General features: G+C 42.1%; 1 protein-coding gene across 1 annotated transcript; it reads right to left on the bottom strand.

Moving 5' to 3' along the window:
• Positions 1 to 9: 9 nt before the first annotated feature.
• LOC146504393 (myelin protein zero-like protein 3) lies at positions 10 to 22,402 on the bottom strand. Its single transcript, XM_085130415.1, has 5 exons — positions 22,090 to 22,402; positions 5,604 to 5,773; positions 5,002 to 5,212; positions 2,817 to 2,988; positions 10 to 1,345 (listed from the first exon to the last, which is right to left on the bottom strand). Exons 1-5 carry the CDS (start codon positions 22,316 to 22,318, stop codon positions 1,186 to 1,188), a joined length of 942 nt encoding a protein of 313 aa, XP_084986541.1. The 5' UTR covers positions 22,319 to 22,402; the 3' UTR covers positions 10 to 1,185.
• Positions 22,403 to 23,649: the final 1,247 nt, after the last annotated feature.

The raw sequence follows: 23,649 nt of genomic DNA on the forward strand, positions 1-23,649 counted from the left end.
GGGCCATGATTATTAGAAAATTTTCTTTTTTTATTATTTTCTTTAGAAAAGCTCTATAACAAATACATAGAATGACACTTTTTAAAACAACATGATAAAATATTTCTGGCTTTATCTACAAAAGAAGAAAATAAAAATCTATAAACATAGTGCTCAATATTCAAATAGAAGTAAAAAGTCTGTCACACAAGGATGAAAGACAGGCAGCAAATTCATTTGTTAGTAGACACGATGCATTCACAGGCGCATGGAGGGGGGGAAAAAACAAGCTCTCATTTTCAAATCAAAAGGGTTTTCAGATCTGACTGTGCGCTCCCACACAACACTCAGGGCAGGTGCATGCGAAGCTGCTTGCTCATGGATCAGATATTTGGCCTTGAGAAAAAAATGGCAGCAATATTTATGCTTTGTTTCTCCATTTGATATGACACATCGTACGCATCTCTGTGTACTCGAGTAGGACAAAGCTACTCCTGACCAGCACTCGCAGGCTGGCGTCACGATGGTGTGCATAACCGACTGAAATGGAAGACCTCCTGTACATTATCTTTAATGACATTTAACTGTAAAACAAAGCCACTGTGTGAAAGATTAGCCCACGGGTACCAGAGATACTCTCCATTAAGACGATGAAAGAAAAAAAGCCTCAGTGCAATAAAGATCTGCATATATGGCTGATCATCAGCAGTGGTGTCCTTCTCTTTCTGTCTAAATACAGTTCACGCCAATGTCTTTAGGGAAATCAATTGCTTGGTGCAGCTGATTTTGGTATTGACTTCCTACACGTAACAAGATCCACGTGTCACCCAGGAGACAGCTATTGATTAAGAATTGTCCCCTCTTCCCTTCAGGACAGTAGCCAAGAGTTCAGGGTTACTTCCACAAACCCTGCACTTTTACTCACACATTTCTCCCCACATATGAATATTTCCGGAAGTAAAACGATTCTACTTTTGTTCTGTGCTCATTCAGCAGAAGCCTTGTTCTAACCTCTCTGTGCTTGCTTGCTTGGAAAGTTTTCAAACTTTCAGTTTTCCTCACAGATTTGTGCAGACTGCACAATTCAACCTCAGCAGCAGCACTTTTTTAATCTGACCTCCGCTGGGCCTGATGGCGAGGTCCGCAGGTATCATCTTGCATCCCTCTGTCGAGCTTCCTGGCTGGCTCCGCTTCAGGTTCTCCTCCTCAATCTGAGTCGTCACCGCCATCATCGTCATCCAAGCTCGGGCCTTCTTCCTCGGAGGAGCTCGAGTCTCTGGTGCTGGGATCTGAGACCATGCCGTCTGAACTGTCAATCTCTATGGAAGTCTCTGATAAGTAGAGGTGGACGGCCCTCGATGGGTGGCTGTGACAAACACGCACACAGATATGCACACACAGGCGAACGGGGGAGACGAGCGAACACGGCACATATAGACACAAGGGGATATGCATTCATGCATGACACATTTATAAATCATACATGTACACACCCACAAGTCACACACATTGGGGGGGCGGAGTCAAAGGACAAAGACAAGCAGACACAAACACAGCAGCAGGGACAGAGGGTTAGCATCAGCTAGGAATAATCTGTCCCAAATTAAGAGGAAAGGCTGGATGAACATTTCTCCCGCATGATCTCTGATTGGGTGAAATTATTTTCTTCTTATACAACATCTTTTTTTAAGCAAGAGAGACACTTTGAATAAATCTGATCAGTGACAGCAAGAAGAACAAAACTTTCTCAACACTTTCGCGGTGTGACGCATTACAGTAACACTGTATTTCATAGGAAAAAACAAATAATCGTTGCACCTTTTACAGAGAGATCTGAAAACCCAAGAGAGAAGCAAAGAAAACTCCAGCGCCCAAGAAAAAAAAGTGTATTTTTGACAAATTAGCTCATTGTTTGAAACAGACAGAAGGCCATTAAAATGGTTCAAAAGAAAAGAATTCAGAGCTGATCGTGTTAATGTTTCTGTGTTGTTATTGAATTTATACAAAAGTGCTGGTTAAAAATGTCTGTTTCCAACAAAGCAGCTCACCAACAGATCTTGATTGTTGCAAAGCACCTTGGTTATATTACAACAGTCACAAAATCAGGCTAACGACGACACGGGATGTCAGAGAAGTACAGCAATTTCACTTCAGCAGTGGAACAAAACAAAACAGAATCGTAAACCAGCATCCTCCTGCAGCTTCACATGAACCACGGAAGACTGAATCAGACAGCCAATATTAATGACTAATGAAATAACAGCTTTGTGTGGGTTTCACAATATTACCATCATGTGGTGATTAAAGGAATTCAACAGAAGCGCTTTCATTGTAGCATTGTTTCTATTGTTTGCTGAACTACTATAACAAACATGCGCTGTGGTGCATTGCTATGAAGGAGTTTAAAATGTATCAGTAGGGAAGTAAGCAACAGGAATACACCATTGTTCTAAGTTTACATCAAAAGTTTACTCCAAACAGGAAGTGTGTTTGGAAGCACATTTAGTCTAACAGGAAAAGATGATGCGATTAAACAGTCCTTTCTGAGAAAGGCGCGTGGTGATTCGCAGCAGTCTGGCTAAAAGGTCAGTGTCTACTGCTTTCAGCACAAAGGCACATTTTTCATTTTATGTCTGCTTTGTAAAAGCTGCCCCTTTGATTGGTCCAAATCTGTAGGATCCAAAGACTGTAGTTGGAGAGGAAGGAAGAAAGTGAATTGTCCGATAGGAAAAGAGCTGCAGGGAGGACCACAAGCCCTGATCCCCAGAGTTAGACTGAGAACGGGAGAGAAAGTGTATGATTCTTCTTTTTTCTTTCCCTTTTGTCTCTTTTCTTACCACGCGGTGGGGTCTTTTCGCTCTTTGCGCGGGGCCTCCTCATTCCCTTCCAGCTCCCTTTGCCTCCTCCTCTTGCATCTCCTGCAGGATGCAATGATGAGGAGGAGGATGACTATGCCGGAGATGGCGGCTGCGATGGCAAATGCCAGCAGGAGAAGTCCGGAGAAAGAGGCTGAAAGTGATAGACAGGGATATTTATTTGAAAATAAACAACACCCTCAGCTCAAAGGCACTTTAACTGTGCTTTTCCAATATGTGTCTCCTGTAAGCTGGTATAAATACAAAAGCACTAATAAGGCTACCAGGGCATCTTTAGAGACGACGAGGTCAGTGCGTCCACAACTTTGGTCGAAAGTGAAAGAAGTGCCTATTGGGTCATACCTGATTTAACTTTTGACGGTTGTCTCCTTGTAAAAGCACTCTGGAACTGCCCTTTTGATTATTTGCACATGTGCATCTGAGATTTCAGCAGACAACATTACTTTCTAGGTCAGTGGCAAAATCTTACCGAAACCAAGCAGCAGTGTGCACAAGTGGTTAAAAAAGGTCTCCTAGAGAGTGATCCAAATATAGGACGTGGCATCATGCCAAACAAGGAGACGGTCTTGAAGTAGATGGAGAACAAGCTTAAGAACAGGTACAGCCTTTGCTTTTTGTATGTGCAGTAGAGGCTCTTCCTCATGGTGCCAGTTCTTTTCTGGCTGCCAGTGATCACCTGACTTTTTCTCTAGTCAGGTGATCACAATTACTTTGCAGAATTTGAGCTTGGTTTCCACAAACACCTGCCAAAACTTTGTGTTTTTCATGCTAAGACTGTAAGATTAAATTTACTTCCCCTGTTACACTACGTCAGCATTCTAGCACTCGCTCAGGTCTGCATACGTGACATCTCAGAGCTGCTAGCACTGCTTTGTCTCATCTTGTTGACTGATTTTTTTCTGTGTTTACATACTGATGCATAAAACACCAATCAGTCATAACATTATGACCACTGACGGGTAAAGTAAACACTGATTATCTCTTCATAGTGGCACTTGTTAGTGAGTGGGATATATTAGATGAACATTTAGTCCTTAAAGTTTATATGTGGGAAGCCAGAAAAAATGATAGTGTGAGGATTTGAGCGAGTGCGACAAGGGCAAACTTGTGATGGCCAGATAACTGAGTCAGAGCGGAGTGTCTGCAGTGGTCAGTACCTATCAAAAGTGGTCCATTAAAGGAAGAGTGGTGAACCAACGACAGGGTCGTGGGAGGCCAAGGCTCACTGATGCATGTGGGGAGTGAAGGCCGGCCCGTGTGCCCTGACCAACAGACGAGCTACTGTAGCTCAAAGTGCACAAAAAGTTCATGCTGGTTCTGATAGAAAGGTGTCAGAAGGCACAGAGCAGTGTAGTGTTTTGTATGTGGGGCTGCATAGCTGCGGACTAGTCAGAGTGCCCATGCTCCCCATGAAAGCACCAACAATGGGGACGTAAGCAGAACAGAACCACAGAGCAATAAAGGAAGGTGGCCCGGGCTGAGAACACCTGGCACCTGTTTTAGGCAATGTCCTGTGGGGAAACCTTGGTTTCTGCTATCCACGTGGCTGTTACTTTGACACGTACCACCTACCTAAGCATTTTTGCAGACTATTAGCACACTTTTATGGAAGCAGTATTTTTTGATGACTGTGGCCTCTTTCAGCAGGGCAATGCACCAAAATGGTTGAGGAATCATTTGAGGAGCACAACAACCAGTTTTAGGTGTTGACTTGGACTCCAAATTCTCCAGATCTTAATTCAATCAAGCATCTGTGGGATGTGCTGGACAAACAAGTCGGATACCTGGAGGCCCCACCCTAAACTTACAGGACTTCTGCTGCTAACGTCTTGGTGCTGACTACCATAGCCTTCACCGCCAGTCTCTTTTTTTCAAGGATATTATTACACTAACTTGAATTTATTTCTATTGTTTTTATTATCATCATCATTATGCTCATTATTATTATTATTATTTGATTAATTTAATATTTATTTCTTTAACATTTCTAAACTTTTCAGGTGAATTGCACATTGTGTTTTTGCTGGTTTAACTTGCGTTGCCATCAAATGTTTGACGTTCCACCAAGACATAAAATGTATAGCTAAAAAACATTGAATGAAGGATGTACGAAGGAAAATGTTGGCTGAAAATTCAAACTGCTGACCTGTTTCAACTACTCTCAGTTTAATTTCTCCATCCGGGCCGTGGACATCGGGTGGGTTCTTCACTTGGCAGATGTAAGTGCCGTTGTAGGTGAACTTGACCTCTCGAATTATGATGGAGGCATCACTGCCCATGATGTCACCAGCCCAGGAAATGCGCTTTCTGAAGAGTCCTTCTTGTGGAAGAAATGGTTTCCTTTGGTAGTAAAATACCTGCAAGAGAAAATTGGTGGTTACATTTAGATAGGGTAACGATGGCAGGGAATAGTTAGAAGTTATCAAACTGAGTACTCTGCTGCTGCTGCTGCTGCTGCTGCTGCTGCTGCTGCTGGAGAGTGAAGACATTTTCTTCCAGCAAAGAAAGGAAAATAAAAGCCCAGACTTACCCAAATCTCCTGCTTCTTACTCTGTCTATTCTCAATATCCCCACACACAAGTATACAAACACTGGCTGTCTTGAATGCTCCACAGGGAGCCAGATGACTCACCGGTTCCTCTCTTACTTGGATGAGGGGGCGGATGCTCCTTGACACAATGAGGGAGGTTTTGTGGTTTGTTCTCACTTTTTTTTTCTTTGCAAAGACACAGACACGCACACACTCACCGACTGCCTTGGACCCCCCTTAAGTGGCCTGAAGCTCCACGTGATGACGACATCATCGGGTTTGATGGGAGACGAGCTCTCGAAGGTGCACCTCAGACGAACGTCTGTGCCGTTGACCGCCTCAACCTCCTCAGATGTGTATATACGCATCCCGCTGACCTGCAGCATGCCTGCAACATGCGAGCATAAATTGCAGGCAGCAGAATTAACACAGTGAGTGAGATCAATACATGCACACGCAGATGGCGGGTAAAATAATCTCTGGAATGCACAAGCGAAAAATACAACCCAATAGGTGTTGTACAAATTCACCCTCATCAGTAATTCCCTTCTTTTTGAGTACATGCAGTGTACTCAGTGACCCTGCTTCTGCCTACGCAGTGCTGCTGCAAGAAAAATCACTAAGTTGTCACTGGAAATACACAGTAGCCTATATTAGATACAGAAATCCTTCAAGTGCTAAAAGTAGGAATTTACTAACGCACAGCTACGATCAGAAATGTGCTTCATCCCATCACATTTGCTGAAGGATTTTAGATCAGGAGCCAATTCTGTGACACTTTGTGAATAATGGCCAATTTGATCACTGTGACTGAGAGAAGCCGGAAAGTGAGAGCCTGCAGTATATTAGGTGGATGTGGACCATGTCAGTCTTTACAGTACGGTGGAGCTATTAGACGTAAAAATGGATGGACCTGAAGACCGGGGAGGGATATTGGCAACAATTTGGCTCCTCCATAATATGATGGATAGAGCTGCCCAGAGTCAGCGCTGTTACACATTTACACCATGTGGAAACACATACACACACCAAGCATGCGGTGGGCCAGGAAGAGACGTGACTTTCAGTCTGGCAGCCCATCAGTATGGCATAGGGAGCCAGACGATTATGTTTTCCCTCTCCCAGAGATCACAGACTCTGACGGCAGATCCTTGATGAAGTAGTCTCCTGAGTATGTGTGTTTGTGTGAGTGCAGGTGGATATGGAAGTCTGTGTGCGGTTGTGTAGTTAAAGCCACCAGGACTATTTATAGAGAGAGCTCTGTATTCTAAAAACAACAGGAGCCGTGTCTAGTGTTTTTCAAGTCCAAGAACACAGCAGACATCCTTCTGCAGGGCTAGTAGCTGCAGTGAGCTCAGGGTAGCCCAGACTTTTCCTATTGCCATTAGCACTATCTCTACAGATTAAGCCAAACACTTGAAAAGAATCGTACGTCTGATGGAAAAGCCCTCTCTGGCCACACTGCTCACCTGAGTGTATCATACCTGGCCTTGATTTTATACATACTGGGTTATAGTGAAGTATTTAGTCATCAAAACATCAGAATTAAATAAGGAGACGTTATTAATCAGTTCATTAGAAAAAAAAAGGCTGAACAGTAATTACATCTTTGTGACAGTGTTAATTATTAAAGATGTGAATAATATATAATATAAAGATGGATTAAGCTGTCCTTTACAACGTAAACTCTCGGTTTGGTAATTTCAGGTGGCTGGTGAATATCAATATAAGGCTTCAGGCACAAAACATCAGCAGCAGCAGCACAGAAATTAGAATAGTCTTGCATAGCAGGCAAATTGAGCCATATTGTTACCGCTGGTTTATAATCACTGTGTGCATTAAGGCAGGAGCTTGCTGGGAAATGATCAGTGGGGGCTTAGCTCCTTGGGCAGCGTGTTTTGTTCCCTATCAGGCTGGAAAGAGTTTCCTGTGGGCCGGGATGAGACCAGACGACCCCTCGCAGCATTAAACAGACGAGCTTCTCTCTCCCTGACAGCGCTCTAACAGCCTAATGTGTTTTAAATGAGTCTGATGAAACCTGGGAGTGCTGCGTACGAGTGAGCAGAGCAAGGCAGAAGATACAAATCGTGAACTTTTCAGTGCTTTGTTGGATGCACATCAGAGGCTGTAAGCCTTAAGTCACCACCTTTCCACCTCTTTCCTTCCCATACTTGGCTGTGTGTATAGGAGCATGGAATTAATGGAGAGAACTGGCTGTGTTTAGGATGTTCATTAGGTCAATAGCATCAGCATGGCTGCATCAGCACTGCCGGTTAGTGACTCCCTCTCGACGGCAGGTGTGTGGCCGTGCGCACTTCTTCAATCCTGACACTTGAGTCCAGGCCACAAGGATGTCCAAGAAAAAGACAGAGAATAGCATAATCGAGCAGGAGTTTGGTTCAAAATGAAATATTTAAATACCTGCTCAATTTTGAGTGCTATGACTCCCTAATTTTAAGTTTTCAGTACAGATGACACCGCAGGGCATGGTTTCAAATCTGCTTTGAACCGGCCATGGCGTTCCCGAGGTCTACTCTTCTAGCCTGTTTCAGCGTGAAACCAACCAGTGGCTTAATTAGAGGAAAATGAATTAGACTCAGAGCAGCAAGTCATCACATTTTAGAAAAGCATCACGAAAAAACTATAAATATTACTACTCAGTGTCATACAAATGTCTGCTCATCTGAATTCCCTGCGAACGTGATATCTTCTTATTTTGACTTGTTGAACAGAAGTCATGCAGTGGGGGCGTGTTGCTATCTCCAACATACTGTGATAAAGACTCAACGTGCTGGACATCCCTGAAGAAATGCAACTGATGGAGAGGCTCCAATTCAGAAGCGCTAAGTGACCTGATCAATCCTAACCACGAATCACTGGCCGTCCATGATCCTGTAAAGCATGTTACAGAGGCAACGAGTCATTTCAGATGTTTGCCAGCTGTTTGGTTGTCTCTCAAAGTCTAAAAGCCTTTTTGTTTATCTTAGTAAATGGACCAGGGGTCGCCTACTCTGTCTGGAGATTTGCAGAGATGTAACTAAAAGACAGGCAGCACGCTATAGATGAGCCCTCACAGCAAACAGCAATAAAAGGAGGCCTTGTTTCAAAGTTCACATTTTCTTTCTTGAAAAAGTAGGAATATACTTCAGCTTTCTATTTAAGTATTCATTTATTTAGGGGGACAGCATAATGTGCTGTTGCAACTTGAGATTATGTCGTATTAAATATTTAAGTTGGCACGACTGATCAAATGGGACTATTGTTTAGTTCTGGCATGTTAAACTAGCAATAAACTGTTTATTTTGTTGTAAGCTGCATTGATCCCCTGTGGCCACAAGATACAAAAGCACAAAACAAGACACTGAGAATATTGTGCAAATAGCTTCATTTCTTTTTAAAGGAGATGAAATATTCTTGCAAAAGCAGCGATTAAATTTTTAAATTCTACAAATGTTACACTGACAGCAGCAATAAATAATAATTAAGCTAACAAGCATCACAGTCCACTGCGGTTCCATGTGCTGGAATACAGTCCCCTGCTGAATTTGTAACTTTGCTGACTTGCAAAGTAATGAACAGTCTCTAATTTTTATGATAGTTTAAATTTAATGGAGCTGGAGAGAGAATATGAACCAAAACTCCAGAAGATAAAAAACACATTACATCATTTCCATGTCATTGAGTGAAGTAAGCATTTGATTCCCAAACAAAGCATGACTTAATACTGGGTGGAGAAACCCTTGTTGGCAAGAACAGCGGTGAGATGTTTCTTGTAGTTGGTCACCAGGTTTGCTCAGCAGGGATTTCGGTCCACTCCTCTTTACAGAAACTCTCTACATCCTTTAGGCTTCTTGGCTGCTGCTTGGCCACTAAAACTTCAGTTCAAGTCAATTAAATTTAATTTATACAGCGCCACATCGCAACAACAGTTGCCTCAAGGCGCTTTATATTGTAAGGTAGACCCTACAATAATACATACAGAGAAAAAACAACAATCATATAACTCGCTATGAGCAAGCACTTTGGCGACAGTGGGAAGAAAAAACTCCCTTTTAACAGGAAGAAAGCCTTCCCTCCACAGATTTTCTAAAGGAGTGAGGTCTGGAGATGTGCTAGGTCACTACATGACCTTAATGTGCTTCTTTAGCCACTCCATTTTTTGCCTTGGTGTTATATTTTGAGCCACTGTCATGCTGGAAGATCCATCCATGACTCATCTTCAGTGTTCTGGCTGAGGGAAGGAAGAGGTTGTTTTCCGAGATGTTATGGTACATGCCCCCATTCATTAGCTCCTCAGTGGAGTGAAATCCACTCCACTGAGGGCGATTGTGGCTCAAGAGTTGGGAGTTCGCCTCGTATTCGGAAGGTTGCTGGTTCAAGCCCCGGCTCCGACAGTCTCGGTCGTTGTGTCCTTGGGCAAGACACTTCACCCGTTGCCTACTGGTGGTGGTCAGAGGGCCCGGTGGCGCCAGTGTCCGGCAGCCTCGCCTCTGTCAGTGGCTGTGGCTACAATGTAGCTTGCCATCACCAGTGTGTGAATGTGTGCGTGAATGGGTGGATGACTGAATGTGTAAAGCGCTTTGGGCTCCTTAGGGACTAGTAAAGCGCTATACAAATACAGGCCGTTTACCAAATCAGAAAAGTAATAAGGTCTCCACTTCTGTGTTTGACTGTGGGGGTTGTGTACTCAAAATTTGTCTTCTTCCAAACAAAGAAACGTCTTGAGTTTAGTTTCATCTGAATGCAGCACCTTCTCCCAAAGCCTGTCTGTAGCACTTAGATGTTCACTGGCAAACCTAACAGGGACCTGTACATGTGCCTTCATAAACAAGTCCATTAAAGTTTAGTGTGTTATCAGTGGTGGTATTGATGTCTATTGTCCCAGCTGTCTTCAAATCATTAACACTGTTCTCCAGTGGACTTTTGAGAGGATCTACCCTCTTTCTTATAATCTCAAGATCTTGGATCTCAATCTCCAGATTGAGGCTGATTAATGGTCATTTTATACTTCTTGCATTTCCAAATAGTTGTCACCTTCTCACTAAGCTTCTTGCTGATGGTCATGTAGCCCATTACAGCCTTGTGCAGGTCAACAATCTTGTCCTTTGACAGCTCTTTGGTCGTGGCCACTGTGGTGGAAAGGTTGGAACAGACGCAGATGATTCTGTGACAAGTGGGCTTTATATACAAGGTCTCAAGTATCTGTAATTGACTGATTGTAATCAGTATCAGTGACATGCAAATCAATTTATAACTTCCATCTAATGTTTTTTACGGACTTTTGGTTCATATTCAGTCATGTCCAATATAATGGAACTACCGTAAAAAAAATGATAGACTAAACATTTCTTTGAAAGCTTGCAAAGTTACAAATTCAGCAGGAGATGAAATAATTATTTCCTCCACTGTAGAAGAAGAACCAGAGAAGAAAGGGGGTAAATCTCTGGTTAGAAGTCAGTACTCACAGCTAAACTCTTTTATTTTCACATCCGAGAAGTGACAGAGGACCTGGAAGATTAGCAGAGTAAAAGTGCAGTGCCTGTGCTCCTCTACCAAATTGTTTAAAAGCTTACACTGAAATGATTCATTGTGCTTCAAATGCGAGCAGAGGAAGCAGGTCCTCCGGGCCATAACACCTCATTTCACATTTCTACCCTCAACCAAGTCTATTTTCGAGTACATGAATTTAAATAAGTGTTACTAATCTCTTTTTGAGCAACAAAAAAGTACGCGCTTTCAACTGTGCCGTCCTTTTGACGCACGCAGAGCTGATTAAGAATTAAGGTTAATTAGGTCTTTTTAGAGGGAGAATGGGTATTAGCACGACGACAGCAGCGTTAGCGTTATGTACAGTGCTTCTAACAGTAATTTGTCCCCATAGCTAGAAGTGCGTGATCACTATTTAATTTGCCATTAGCAGGCACTAATTGCTGAGGGGGACACATGCCGTTACATGAGTAAAGACATCACCAGTGTTGAATGGACCCATTTGGAGAAAGAAACAAGAAATAAGGGCTTCCGTGACGAAGCATAGGAGTGACTTATTAGTGCATAGATGGAGCTAGAGATTAACCATGTCATTCTACACAGTTGCAGTCTGTAAGGATTAGATAAGATAATGATGTTTGTTTGCTTGTATGTCCACTTGTCTCCTCCAGCATAAGTTTCTGTCCAATCTCGTTTGCTCAACTGTTTATGTCTGAACATCCTGTCCAGCCAATGCCGACCACACCCAGCATGCAGAGACAGAGAGAGGGCTTTCACAGCTTATTAAGTTGGAGCTATGTAGACTACGGAAGAGGGCATGGGAAGATTACAGGCAAATTGATTTGTCCTATTTGTGTTTGTGTGCAGCCTTTTTTTACTCTTTGCAGGCAGAATGCAAAACTTTCATGTAAAAAGTTTTATCTAGAAAGAGTTGGATTCCTTTGCAGAAGGAAACAGAAATTAAATTGTCAGGATGACAAGAAAACACAATATTTAAAAAATCCCACAACCTTGTTTTTCTAATTGTAAATATTAAATACTGTGAAGCATCTGAATGACATCAATTACATTCTTCACTGGTAATTAAAAAAGACCAAATTAGAGTCTTTGTGTGAAATGCGTCTGTAACCCGACGCCGTTACAGTTTAAATGAAAGACTTTCCCACATGGGATTTCCCGCCAGGTCAAAGTCTTATCTCTCGCAGACTTCTGGAGAAAGTGCGTATGTGCATGCGTGTGTCCTTGTGCATATTTTTGTTGATGTAAACGTCAGCTGTTCGTGTTCCTGAACCAATACAGTATCGGATGCAGCTAGGATCATAAAATATTGTCTTTCATTGTGGAGTGGATATCGACCTGTGTGCGTTCGCTGGGTTAAGCCCAAGGGCCCATCTGTTGGCACAAGTCCACATGCATCCACACACACACACAAACACACATTCACACACATGCTTCATTAGCTGTACTGGTGTTGGCGCAAGTCCAGAATATCTATCAATATCCCTTATATTTCACAATAAAATGAATTTGCTGAACCTTTAATGCACTTTATTCTACCTGTCAACACTGCTCGGTACAAACTGCTCTGGCCCACTGTTCTGTCTGCAGCCGGAGAGGGTAAGTACTTTTATCTACTGTAATAATAATCACTGTGATTGGTTATACTTGGCTTGGCGGTCATCCCATGACTCTATGAAGCCTTGCAAAGACACAGAAATTATTAAGTACTTTCTGACCTGCATGTATGTATTTCAACCGGTGGCAGTGAGTGCAGGCAGGTTTTAAAGTGCACAGGCTCATTCAAGGATGCTTCAGTGTTGTTTTTAATCTCACATTGCCAGACATGCAGGTATGTGTGGAATGAAGCAGTTGGCAGGAATCACTTTTATTCTCCAAAAGCTTAAAAATATTCTGGTTTTGGTATTCTAAAACTTTCTTTTGTGCGTGCACTGGTTGTTCCAGGTGCTATGCAGAGGTTAGCAGGCCTATTTCTACATGAAGCTGTCTGCTGTCACTCAGAAGCAGCGCGCAGAATGTGTGGAGCAACCAGAGTGTGGGGTCTCTTCATGTTTCCACTTTCATTTGGCCCCAGCTGTGAAAAAGACCAAAGTCATAACATAGCAAGAACTAAGGGGTGAAAAACATCAATAACTGTCCTTTGTGGTCAATGTTTGAGGTTCCTGCGTCTCCTTTGTTGACCTTTCTGACCTTTTAAAACCAATTTAAAACAGTCAGAATTTCAGAAGTTACTGCAGTTTGAGCCTTAACACAATCCGTCTCGCGTCATAGAGAAAGAGTTACATAAACAGGGTTCCTTAGCAACCATTAGTCACTAAGGAAGGAAAAAACTGAGGACTTTGTATCAGTTCTTCCCTAATAACTCCTGAGCCAAGGCTATAAAATCAAAAGTGATTATTGACTAAAGAACCATCTGGGAGAAACTATCTCTGTAGTTAATGACTACTGCATAATAATCTATGAATCTGACTCCCCATTTTCATCTTAAAACAACAATATGTACTTTTTCATTACAGATTACATTTTTTTAAATTATTATTTTTGTGTTGCTTCAAGCTGTTGATTCACATTTAATCAAGTAACTATGAAATAATGAAGCCCTACCGAGTAAATACTGAGGAACCAGCAAATATGAAGTTTCACTTTAGTTTAAAAAGTTAATTAGATTATCCCGAGGAAATAAGGACGCACTGAGAGTGACGCATCACTACGAAGGATCTGTTCCCAGGCTGGATTTTTTTGTTAGTTATCAAAGTTATTTACATTTTTTTTTACCCTTGGAAGATAAAACTGAAGTATTTTTATTATCCAGTTTAAAAAAATACCATCTCATAGAGTTCTGCCAAGGCTGCAAATCACGTCCTGCACAACATATTCTTCACTCACTTGCTTTCCTACTTCGTCAGCTGACCTTTCTCCCACTCATCGGTAAACCTTAGCTAACCAAGAGGCAGGCAAACAAACTAAGACCTCTGCTGACTGCAATATTTTGCTTCGATTACCAACAGCTGTACTTCCACAGCTTAAACATTTCCAGGCCGTTCTGGGTGTGTTTCACGCTGCAGAAAGGCCATGCTGCGTGGTATATAGAGCTCTTATCACAGCTCCTCAGCAAACCTTCTCTGTTTGGGCTTTGGGGTTTGTTGATGCAGTTGCTCATAAATATGCATCTTTCTAAACAGCAAGGGGAACAGAGCTAGTTTAAAAACAGAAGACACCATTGATTAGATGGTAAAGTATATCCACTAAAGTATATCCAGGCAGCTGTGAGTCACTGTGTAAGTGGTATTTTCTGCCAACCTGCGTTACAATTTGCAAAGAGGACTTTAGGTCTTATAGGGAGGCAACACTGCAGGAGAAATCGAGCAGCTGACACAACTCTCCGAATCAGGAAATTGGTTTCATTACATTATTTCCTTGTGGTGCGTGCTTGTGCCTTTCCTCTCCTCATTACGGCTCAGAAACAAAACGGAGCGCCGGAGGAAACCTGATTCTCTGTTACGCCGGTTTTGGAGGAAACACTTAGGACGGGAGCAAACACACAAAGAGCTCAGTGGATTACAAAGAGCCTCTTCTCTTCTTTGTAAGATGTTTCACAAGCCCAGGTTAGTTTTCCCTGGTTTTAACAAGGCCTCGCTTTCATGAGGGGCTGGACTGAGGGCTGGGAATAGCAGGTTCAGGTAACAGTGTGTTCACAGAGGAGGGGGACACAGAGTTGAGTGTTGACTAGTGTAATGGGAGGGAACCCCTGAATGAACACAACTTTGTTTGAGATACTGACATGTATGCTTTCTTTATACAATTCAATTTTATTTATATAGCCCAATGTGCTTTATATTGTAACCCCTTCAATCAAAACCCCCTTTGAGCAAGCACTCGGTGACAGTGAGAAGGAAAAACTCCTTTTAACAGGAAGAAACCTCCAGCAAAATCAGGCTCAGGGAGGGGCAGCAATGTGCCAAAACACGATAAATAAAAAAAATGGCCTTTATTTATATAGCGCTTTACTAGTCCCTAAGGACCCCAAAGCGCTTTACATATCCAGTCATCCACCCATTCACACACTGGTGATGGCAGCTACATTGTAGCCACAGCCACCCTGGGGCGCACTGACAGAGGCGAAGCTGCCGGACACTGGCGCCACCGGGCCCTCTGACCACCACCAGTAGGCAACGGGTGAAGTGTCTTGCCCAAGGACACAATGACGAGACTGTCCAAGCTGGGGCTCGAACCGGCAACCTTCCGATTACAAGACGAACTCCCAACTCTTGAGCCACGATCGGGTGAAGACAAAAGACACGCTGTAAAAAAGCGTCTGAGATTAATACAAATTTCCATTCACTCATGAACGTCTGGCCTTAAGTGATCTTTATACTTCGTACTGTTTTACAAAAGTTACGGCAGCCCTGAGAGTTCAAACGCACTGCAACTTGAGAAAACCAGCAAATGCGGCTCACAAAGCTCACACAACTCAACAGAATTTGAACATAAAACAACAGAAGAAGAATTACAAATGAGTTTGTTTTTGGGAAGACAATAATGAGAGAGACCAGCTCCAGAAGTAACCCACACACCCCTTCACCCCCACCCCACCCCAAAGAGCAGAGGATTTGTCCGTGTTGTGAGGCAGAAAAATATGCAAGGTACGGTGTGTTTTAATCACACGGTCCATATAATCATTTATTACATGCTTCCTGTTAGCTGCTTCCTGACACTTCCAAAGCTGTTCAGTCACATTCATTTCTCCCCCAAAAAACTTTCATATTTGTGTATCAAACTGTCACACAGACCTGTTCCATTCAGGTGTCCACACCTTTGGCCATGCTGTGTCAAGACATGAGGTCACTTTGAGGTGTCTCTTTTCTCCCGTCCATATTTAGGTCTGAAAATTAAAGCCAATGCTGGACCGCTTGGTGTCATTCTTTCTAGTAACCACCAGGGGGCTGCACCAAAGGGACAGCGCAGAAGTCAATGAAAAAATGGCCCTACATCTCTCCTGATTTATGACCTTTCCTAAGAGGTTTATGATCTCAGGCTTCTTTGAAAATGACAAGTTACTAGCACATGAACACTCAGCGTCCTATTCTTTGAAAAAACTAGTTTAATAGCCAAAATGTTCAACTTAAAGCTTTATAAATTGCAATAAAACCCAGTAGTTACTGTTTTGTTGGTGTGGTCTATTCTTTGTATACAGTCTATGACCCTGCCGCTTATTCCAAATAAAGCTGAAATGTAAAATGAATTATTAACAAGACATGACAAGCTAAAAGCTTTGATTAATTTACTTTGGAAAGCTGTTCCTTGTTTATAGGAAGACAAAGAAAAATATTTCTCTCAATAAAACAAGTCACAAATTTTGTCACTGCAATTTTTTTCTTATTGTGATTTGAACTCTTTAGACATGAACTATGCACAGCTAATGTGTCTGAGTACACTTAAAGGTCATTTCAAGCAGGGACCAAGCATCAATCTCTTTTTGAACACTTTCTTCCTCGTCTTTTTTCTCCCACTCCCCCTACTTCCTCCTGGCCAATTGTAATTCATCAGGCAACAGTGTTCAGAGGAAACGCGAGGTGGGTGAGTGAGGATAAGAGTTTAATCCATCAAACCTCTTCCACTCCCACCTCGCGGCTGACTCAGCTTCTCCTCGGGATTACAAACTCCTGAGGGGTTGGGGGGCGAGGGGGGTCCAATGAACGCACTTCGATCCAGCTCACCCACAGCCCTCGGGCTTCTCTTGGACAGACAGTCCAACCCTCAATAGACAGCCTCTGCCTCACATATTTACTATGCAGCAAAAAAGATGTAGGTTTTGCGTGGTATGAGTCAGACTGGATGTGGTTTTGCTGTGGCTTTCACCTGTGCCCCCCACCCCCACCCCCACCCCCACCCCCCCCCCCCCTCCCCGAGCAGATAAATAAGTGAGGCAGTGACAATTTATACACAGATCACAGACCAAAGTGTGGAGGAGGTGCAGGCCTTTGCTCTCAGCTGGCTGCCTTAAAGGGGAACGGGCCAATTTTACAAATAGAGATCGCTTTACTTCAGAGACGAAAGAGCTACTCTGTGAAAAGAGTTACATAACATGGTCTGGCTCTGTCTGGCTTTTTAGAAGGAATACTGTGTAACTCAAGATGGAAGAAACAAAACATGGTTCCTGTAAAATGGAAAGTTGGATTTTAGACACACTTGCTTAGTTCTAATGCTGGTTTGTTTCTTAAGTCGGTCTAACAGAGTCTCACTGCATTTAATCAAAGATTCATGTTCACTGTTTCTTTTTGTGAACAAGCACAGACAAATGTAGCTATTTCATAAAAACCTAATTGTATCAGTTACAGTGTTTTTATTTTTACTCAGAATTCACTGAAGAAGCTAAAGTTGAAATCCTAAAGGGGAAGGGTCTTCTTCTCTGGTATCACTTTGACACAGAGGTTATGTTTTCAGATACTTTTTGGGCAGTTTTAAGGAAAAGTAACGTCTGAATTCTGTCCCCACAAATACACTGAATCTGTGCATCTCTTTACATTCTGCCTCGACTCAGGATGACACAGTGTCTTCTAGTGATTCGGCTCATGTGATGTTGTGGACTGATACTGTGAGGTCGTTTTACAGACTGTGTGGCTCTACTGTTACAAAAGGTTTTAGAATTAGGAATTATACGCTGTCATCTGTTCGGCAGAAGTTACAAAGTTTGCAGGAATCCCATGTTTCTCTCCAGTGGGATTTCAGCCTATCATGGGTAGTCCAAGATTCAGACTTGGGGTGAAGTTGAAAAAATGTTGGAAAACAGGGTCTTGTTGGAAAACAGGGCCAAATCCTGCCACACGAGTCCTTTGCCTCCTTTTATCATTTTCATTCTCATTCATTTAAATTGTGATTACAGCACAAAAGCTTTTGTATACACTGAAAAAATTTGCAGCCAACACATGAAAGTCAGAAGCTAAACAATGGAAAGAAAAATAAGGCAAAGTAACTCTCTCAGCCGGTGAAATACTATCGTCATGACCACAGTTATAAGTTTAGTATTTCCTAATTCATTTTTCTTAAATTTCATTTTGACTTTTTGTTTCTAATTCAGTTTAGCTTCAGTTAGTCTCCGAAGTGGGTTTTCTTCATTCAGTTACATTTTATTGTTTGAATATGTTTAGTTTTTAATACTTTCAGTCTTTTTAATTATTATTGAAGTCAATTCAGTTCAATTCAATTTCTTTTATGCTGCTCTAAATCACTGCAGCAGCCTCAAGGTGCTTAAAGACCCTACAATTATACAACAGAGAAAACCCCAAAAATCATATGAATCCCTATGAGCAAGTGATTTGGTGAGAGTGGGATGGAAAAACTCCCCTTTAACAGGAAGAAACCTCCAACAGAACCAGGATCAGGGAGAGGCGGCGATCTGCCGAGACCGGTTGGGGTGAGGTGGGGTGGGGTGCATGACATATGTCAGAGGGAAGATACAGGAAAATCAGCGCAGGCATTACAGTAAAATCACAGCAGTTTTCTTTTTTAAAAGCAGCAGATGCTCTGCCTTCTAGCTCCCACACTCTCAATAAACACTTCAATCAGCGCCTCATCGGGCAAGTAAAATATTTTTACCAAACCAGCAGACAGGTCATTCTGCTCAGTCGTCTCCAGTTTGTATTAAATTGTTATGGTACAAAGTTTGAACGTTTATAATGATTGCTCTGAAACTATAGTTTCATATATTAAATACTTTTGAAGATTTTTTTTAAAATGTTGGTCTACCTACTTTTCTGTGCATTGAAATCTGAGAACATGAATATCTTGTAAAGTATTAAAGGTAACAGCCTGAAATTCTCCCAGGTCTTTATTACAATCAAAATTAATTTGAATCTGTAATTTGGGACAGATACAATAAACAAATGTCTGAGTATTGGCTACTTCAAATATTGTTATAAGGTCCAGCACTCCCACAAAGTCATATATTTGATCACACACTAATAATAAAAAAATATAAACAAAACCTTGACATTGCAAAAGACAAATAGTGACAATTTCTGAATGGTATACAGCTGGATTTCAAAATAATGGAAAATAAAGCATGTAGAATACTTTTCAACATCAAAGTTTTAGTCACAAAGTTAAAGTTAGTTAAAGTAACTCTAAACATCTTTGGGAATGATTGGCCAGCCAACAACTGAGTGCACGTAAGAAAAGTGACTACACAAGCCAAAAAGCCACTCTCACAAACATACGGGCTTTGCATTTGCACGAGACGCAGCGACTCAAATGCTCCCTGCACCCAGATAAAGGCATTTGAAACCCCTGCTTCCATCTGGAGCTGAGCACCGTCTCTTGACATAAGTGCGGGGAGCACCTTGCCGTCATTGTCAAATATTTTTCACAAGGGCCTCTAAACCCTCTGTGTTGGGGATTGGTGCACCCTTGCATACAAGGCATTCGTCACTGTCAACTTAACACACCTCTCTAAGGTAATTCCAATGCACCACAAAGGCCAGGCGTCCCTCTAAGTGTGTCAGCACAGCACGGCAAGTCAAAAAAACCACAGTCACACTTTGTTATGTTGACCTATTATTAATATTGTTGTGGTGAGATTAGAGACACGCTGGCAGGGAGATAACTGTTACATCCCAGTCAACAGAGCCTAAAGAAGCTGCTCCTTTACTGTCAACAAGGCAGAGCTACGAGCCTACAAGCCTAAACAATCACCGTTTACACAGCCCGGCCTGGAAAGTCGCAATCGTCAGCAGCCATTTGTTCGCATGTCTGTGCGTCTGTATGTGTGTTAAACCTGTAAGTCGGGACAGGCTGACATGCTTTAGCGTGTTAGCGTTTCATGTCGAGGATCATGTTTAAGAAAGAAAAGAACATCTGAAACAAAGCAAGAACTCAGAAACAAAAAGAGACGTACAGTAAGCAGAAGGGGATGGAAAAAATGTTCAGTTGGCTGTCTTTATTTGGATGATGAAAAGGAAAAACGAGAGAAATCTGGTCTAAGTGTTTGTTTTTGCTCTGTTTTCTTTTTCTTCTTCTTCTCAGCTGGCAGCGAGTACATGTAACTGAGTTATTGCTCTGCTGGCTTTGAAGCTAAGTGGTCAGACGTGGGGGAGAAAAAGTATGCCCAAACTCAAACCCCCACTTTCATAACAAATGGATGAATAATGCAAAAGTACTGAACAACTTAAACAGGCCCTGTCTATTCGCTGTGACATGTCTTACAAATTGGAAAATTCCAGAGGAAGTCTGGTCACTGTAAGATTACGGTTCAAATCCCGCTTTCTCCTTTAAGACATTTAATCTGCACAAAAGAAGAGAGTAATGTGGGGCTTTTAAGAAATGGCATGCCAAACCGCTACTGCTACAGATAACAGCAGCAACTGCTGTTATTTTCACTTCATTCCCTGTTTCCTGTATTTATGTATATCATTAACTATTTGATTTCTTTATAAAAGAAAAAAAAGTCTGTTGAAAAATGTGTTTCAATCGATGCTGGATTAGCTCCAAGAGGCCTGTGCAGCACAACAGGTCAAAGAGACTGCAGTTTAACACTTTGATTTGACAGCTTACAGGGGAAAAAAGCTCAAATGCACTACTGAAATAAAACTGTATCCAAATTTGATAAGGATCAAACTAGCTGAAGAAAATGAGCAACAAAAGAAACCCCATTGCTCTTAAATATGTCTTGATTTAAATATGATTTACTGAACTTAAAAATAAGAAATCCTGCCAACACACACTTTTCAAAAAACACACACAGCAGGAGTTCATTACGGTTTTCTGAGCCGGGAAGGATTTTTAACACTTGGTGACGGTGATGTTTAGCAGCAACAGTGTGATTGTTCTCTTTGTTTCATCCTAAATCCCATAAAACTGACTTTTCTGTTTGCAGCAAGTCTACAAATGAATACAAACTGGCTTTGATCGCACCTTGACAGGCTTTTGCAGTCAAGAGAGAAACATCCCATTTATTTTGCATAGAGGGCTGCATATTTTATACCCTACATGGCTCGCAAAAATGTTGCACTGGCTTGTTTTGTCATGCCTGCCCTTTTTTTTAAATCAATAAAGCCAAAGGCAATGGTAGTGATTACAGCACAAAACGCTCGAGAACTGAGGTGCTGCTGAGCTGTAATCAGTCCCAACATGCTCCTCTTCATCCACATGCTGTTATTTGAGGATCCGTTCCTCTGCATCCACGCGTCCTCCTGCTCCGTCAGTGTCAGCCTGTGCTGTGACTGATCTGCAGGCACATGCTCATTGTAAACATAAGCAGCTTGCCACTACAGTGAATCCCTACATGGTGCTTTGGCAGTGGATGGACATGTTCAATCAATATAATCCACTTAACCGGGATGGGCAGAGATTACTTCAAGGTTAAAGCAACCTGGCTTCTTCTGAATGAATTGCCACTGATTGATGGGCCAACCGATGCTATTAAAACATGTTCCATTAGTCGTGCCAAAGCAGTGATTAGATGTTGGCTGGAACTTTTTTTAAAGGTGGATAAGATCTATGATTGTTCATTTCCTTGCGCATCTGACAAGTTGTTATGATCCAAATTACATATCCTGAACACCAGCCCCCCTTCTCTTACTCCCCCTCTCTTAACGGGAAGCAGGTGGACTTATCTGAGGCCAGCGGGCCACTTCACAGTCTCTGTGAATGTAAGCACGTTAATAGACAGGAAAGGAGTTTGCGTGAAACCACAAACACAATGGGTTCAATGTCGGTAATTGCTATTAAACCATTATCTTGTCTGGAATGAGCCCCACTATGGGTATTGTAAAGCCTTTACAGGAATTCTTAAGTGACCCACCCAGTGCCACTGTGCCAAGTTCCCCACTTCCCAGTGACGCAAGACACCGGCCTGAGATGGAGGTTAAAGGTCCCTGGGGAGCTGTAAGTAAAAGCCAGGCAATCAGCGTTTTTACTCTGAAGCTGTTATTATTGGAAGCTCTCTTTAAGGGTCAACCCAGATATGTGACACTGTGTTATATTTTGGAAAGCACAAATATACGCGCAAATTGCCAGATAAACCAGGCGTAAGTGTCCTGGTATGAATATAAAACAGCGTGTTATTGGATAACTTTTAAAATATTAACATACATTAAAAAAACAACATAAAACAATAATAAATTGATATATCACAAAAAATATGTCAAACGGCAACTCACGTTAAACCAAAATCCCCGTTTCACTGAAATGAGCGGCTCTCACCTGACGCTGCGAGTCCAGACAGGACGGTGAACACATAGAGCCCCTTTACGCACATTGGATGGGCGGTAAGAAAGCGACTGGTGGCGGTCAACCGAACCACAGAGACGCGATACAAATCTGTGGAAGCCCTCTGGAGAGGGATTGAATCGTGAAGTCGTGGTGATTCCTCGCCTGCTCCTCGTTTCTCCAAAGACGCGTCCCAACTGGCCACTGCCCTCTCACAGTTCATTTTAGCGCCCTCCCTTCACATTTTCGGGCGGAGTAAAAGTCATCTACTTTCCTCGCCGCCCTCTTATCTCCTTTTCACATGTAAAACTTAGAGACGGAGAATTCTTGGTGGTCATCCATCCTATTCTACTGCCAGAGGCATGATGCCATGTGTGGACTCTTGCGTAAAACTTTAACCTGGAGGCCAAATCAGTATTAAAGAGTTTATGGAAATGTACTAGTTCTTTTAAAGCATTATTATATTCTCTTGTTATATGATGTAATGTATTATCATTAAATGAAACAGCAAAAGCATGTATTTATTTATTTACATACATCTACATTTTCTTTAACTTGTACTTATTTAGTATTTTACTTATTTTTTATTTTGTGTATAGCAGAGACAACAGACGCTATTTAAGAACAGTCTGGATGTGATATATAGAATTTCCACATATTGAAGCTACTGTAACCGTGATATTAAATTGTAGCTTTCAAACTAATTTGATAGTTTATTTTTTACAATGCTACAAATGTGATTTTAATATCAAAGTGAATGTATGTACATTGACTTCTAAAACCAAACTTACTTGCACGGCTGCGCTCTTGAAACGGGAGGATGTTACTGTGATGCTTCTTGTTGACCAGCAGAGGTATGTGCGCAGTTTACCGCCTTGAGCCACTTGGGGGCAGAGCCGCACTTTGATGTGAACACACTGGCTCTGTAGGTCCAGTCAGAAGCCAGTGAGGAAGACTGGTTTTTAGATCTCCCCCTTTTTTATTGCTCAGATGCCAACATGTTCTGTTACATTTTGACTTACAGACGTAAGTTTGCATGATGTGAATGAAACTGATACAGTGGGAATACAAGTTAATTAGTAAAGTGAGGAATGGTGGTGACTCAGGAGAAGGTAAGGAATCTGCTCGTCGGCTGGGCCGATCTCTGTGGAGCCTGCATGTTCTGCCTGTGCCTTTCTCTGGGTCCTCTGGTTTCCCCTCGCAGCACAAAGACATACATGTTAAGTAAACTGTGATGGATGCTAAGTGTAGACGTGAGAGTCCATAGCTGGATTGTCTGTTTTTTGATGAACACGGTGACTTGTCCAAGGTGCCATGGTCTACTCTACATCTGTATAGGTTGGGCCCCAGCCCCCTGCTACCATAGCTGGTTAAGCTAGGCTAAGTTATCTAAAATTAGATGTACATGCAGTGATACTGCCTTTTGTATTACTTGTACTTTGTATTTGTACTACTTTTTAAACACTTAGTTTATTATACATTTTTGCCAATAGTTGCTAAACACAGCTGTTCTGTGTCTTGACTGCAGGTGAGGTGAGTGGAGCAGATGTGTTG

Source organism: Neolamprologus multifasciatus, chromosome 14 (genome assembly GCF_963576455.1).
Source record: "Neolamprologus multifasciatus chromosome 14, fNeoMul1.2, whole genome shotgun sequence".
Lineage (NCBI taxonomy): Eukaryota > Metazoa > Chordata > Actinopteri > Cichliformes > Cichlidae > Neolamprologus > Neolamprologus multifasciatus.

What these genes read in the sequence shown, in the direction of transcription:
- LOC146504393 (XM_085130415.1), bottom strand. Translation starts at nt 22,318, where the DNA reads ATGAACTGTGAGAGGGCAGTGGCCAGTTGGGACGCGTCTTTGGAGAAA. An exon ending in GTCTGGACTCGCAGCGTCAG is followed by an intron (nt 5,774 to 22,089) that starts GTGAGAGCCGCT and finishes CGCATGTTGCAG; the next exon opens with GCATGCTGCAGGTCAGCGGG. An exon ending in AGGGGGGTCCAAGGCAGTCG is followed by an intron (nt 5,213 to 5,603) that starts GTGAGTGTGTGC and finishes TTTCTCTTGCAG; the next exon opens with GTATTTTACTACCAAAGGAA.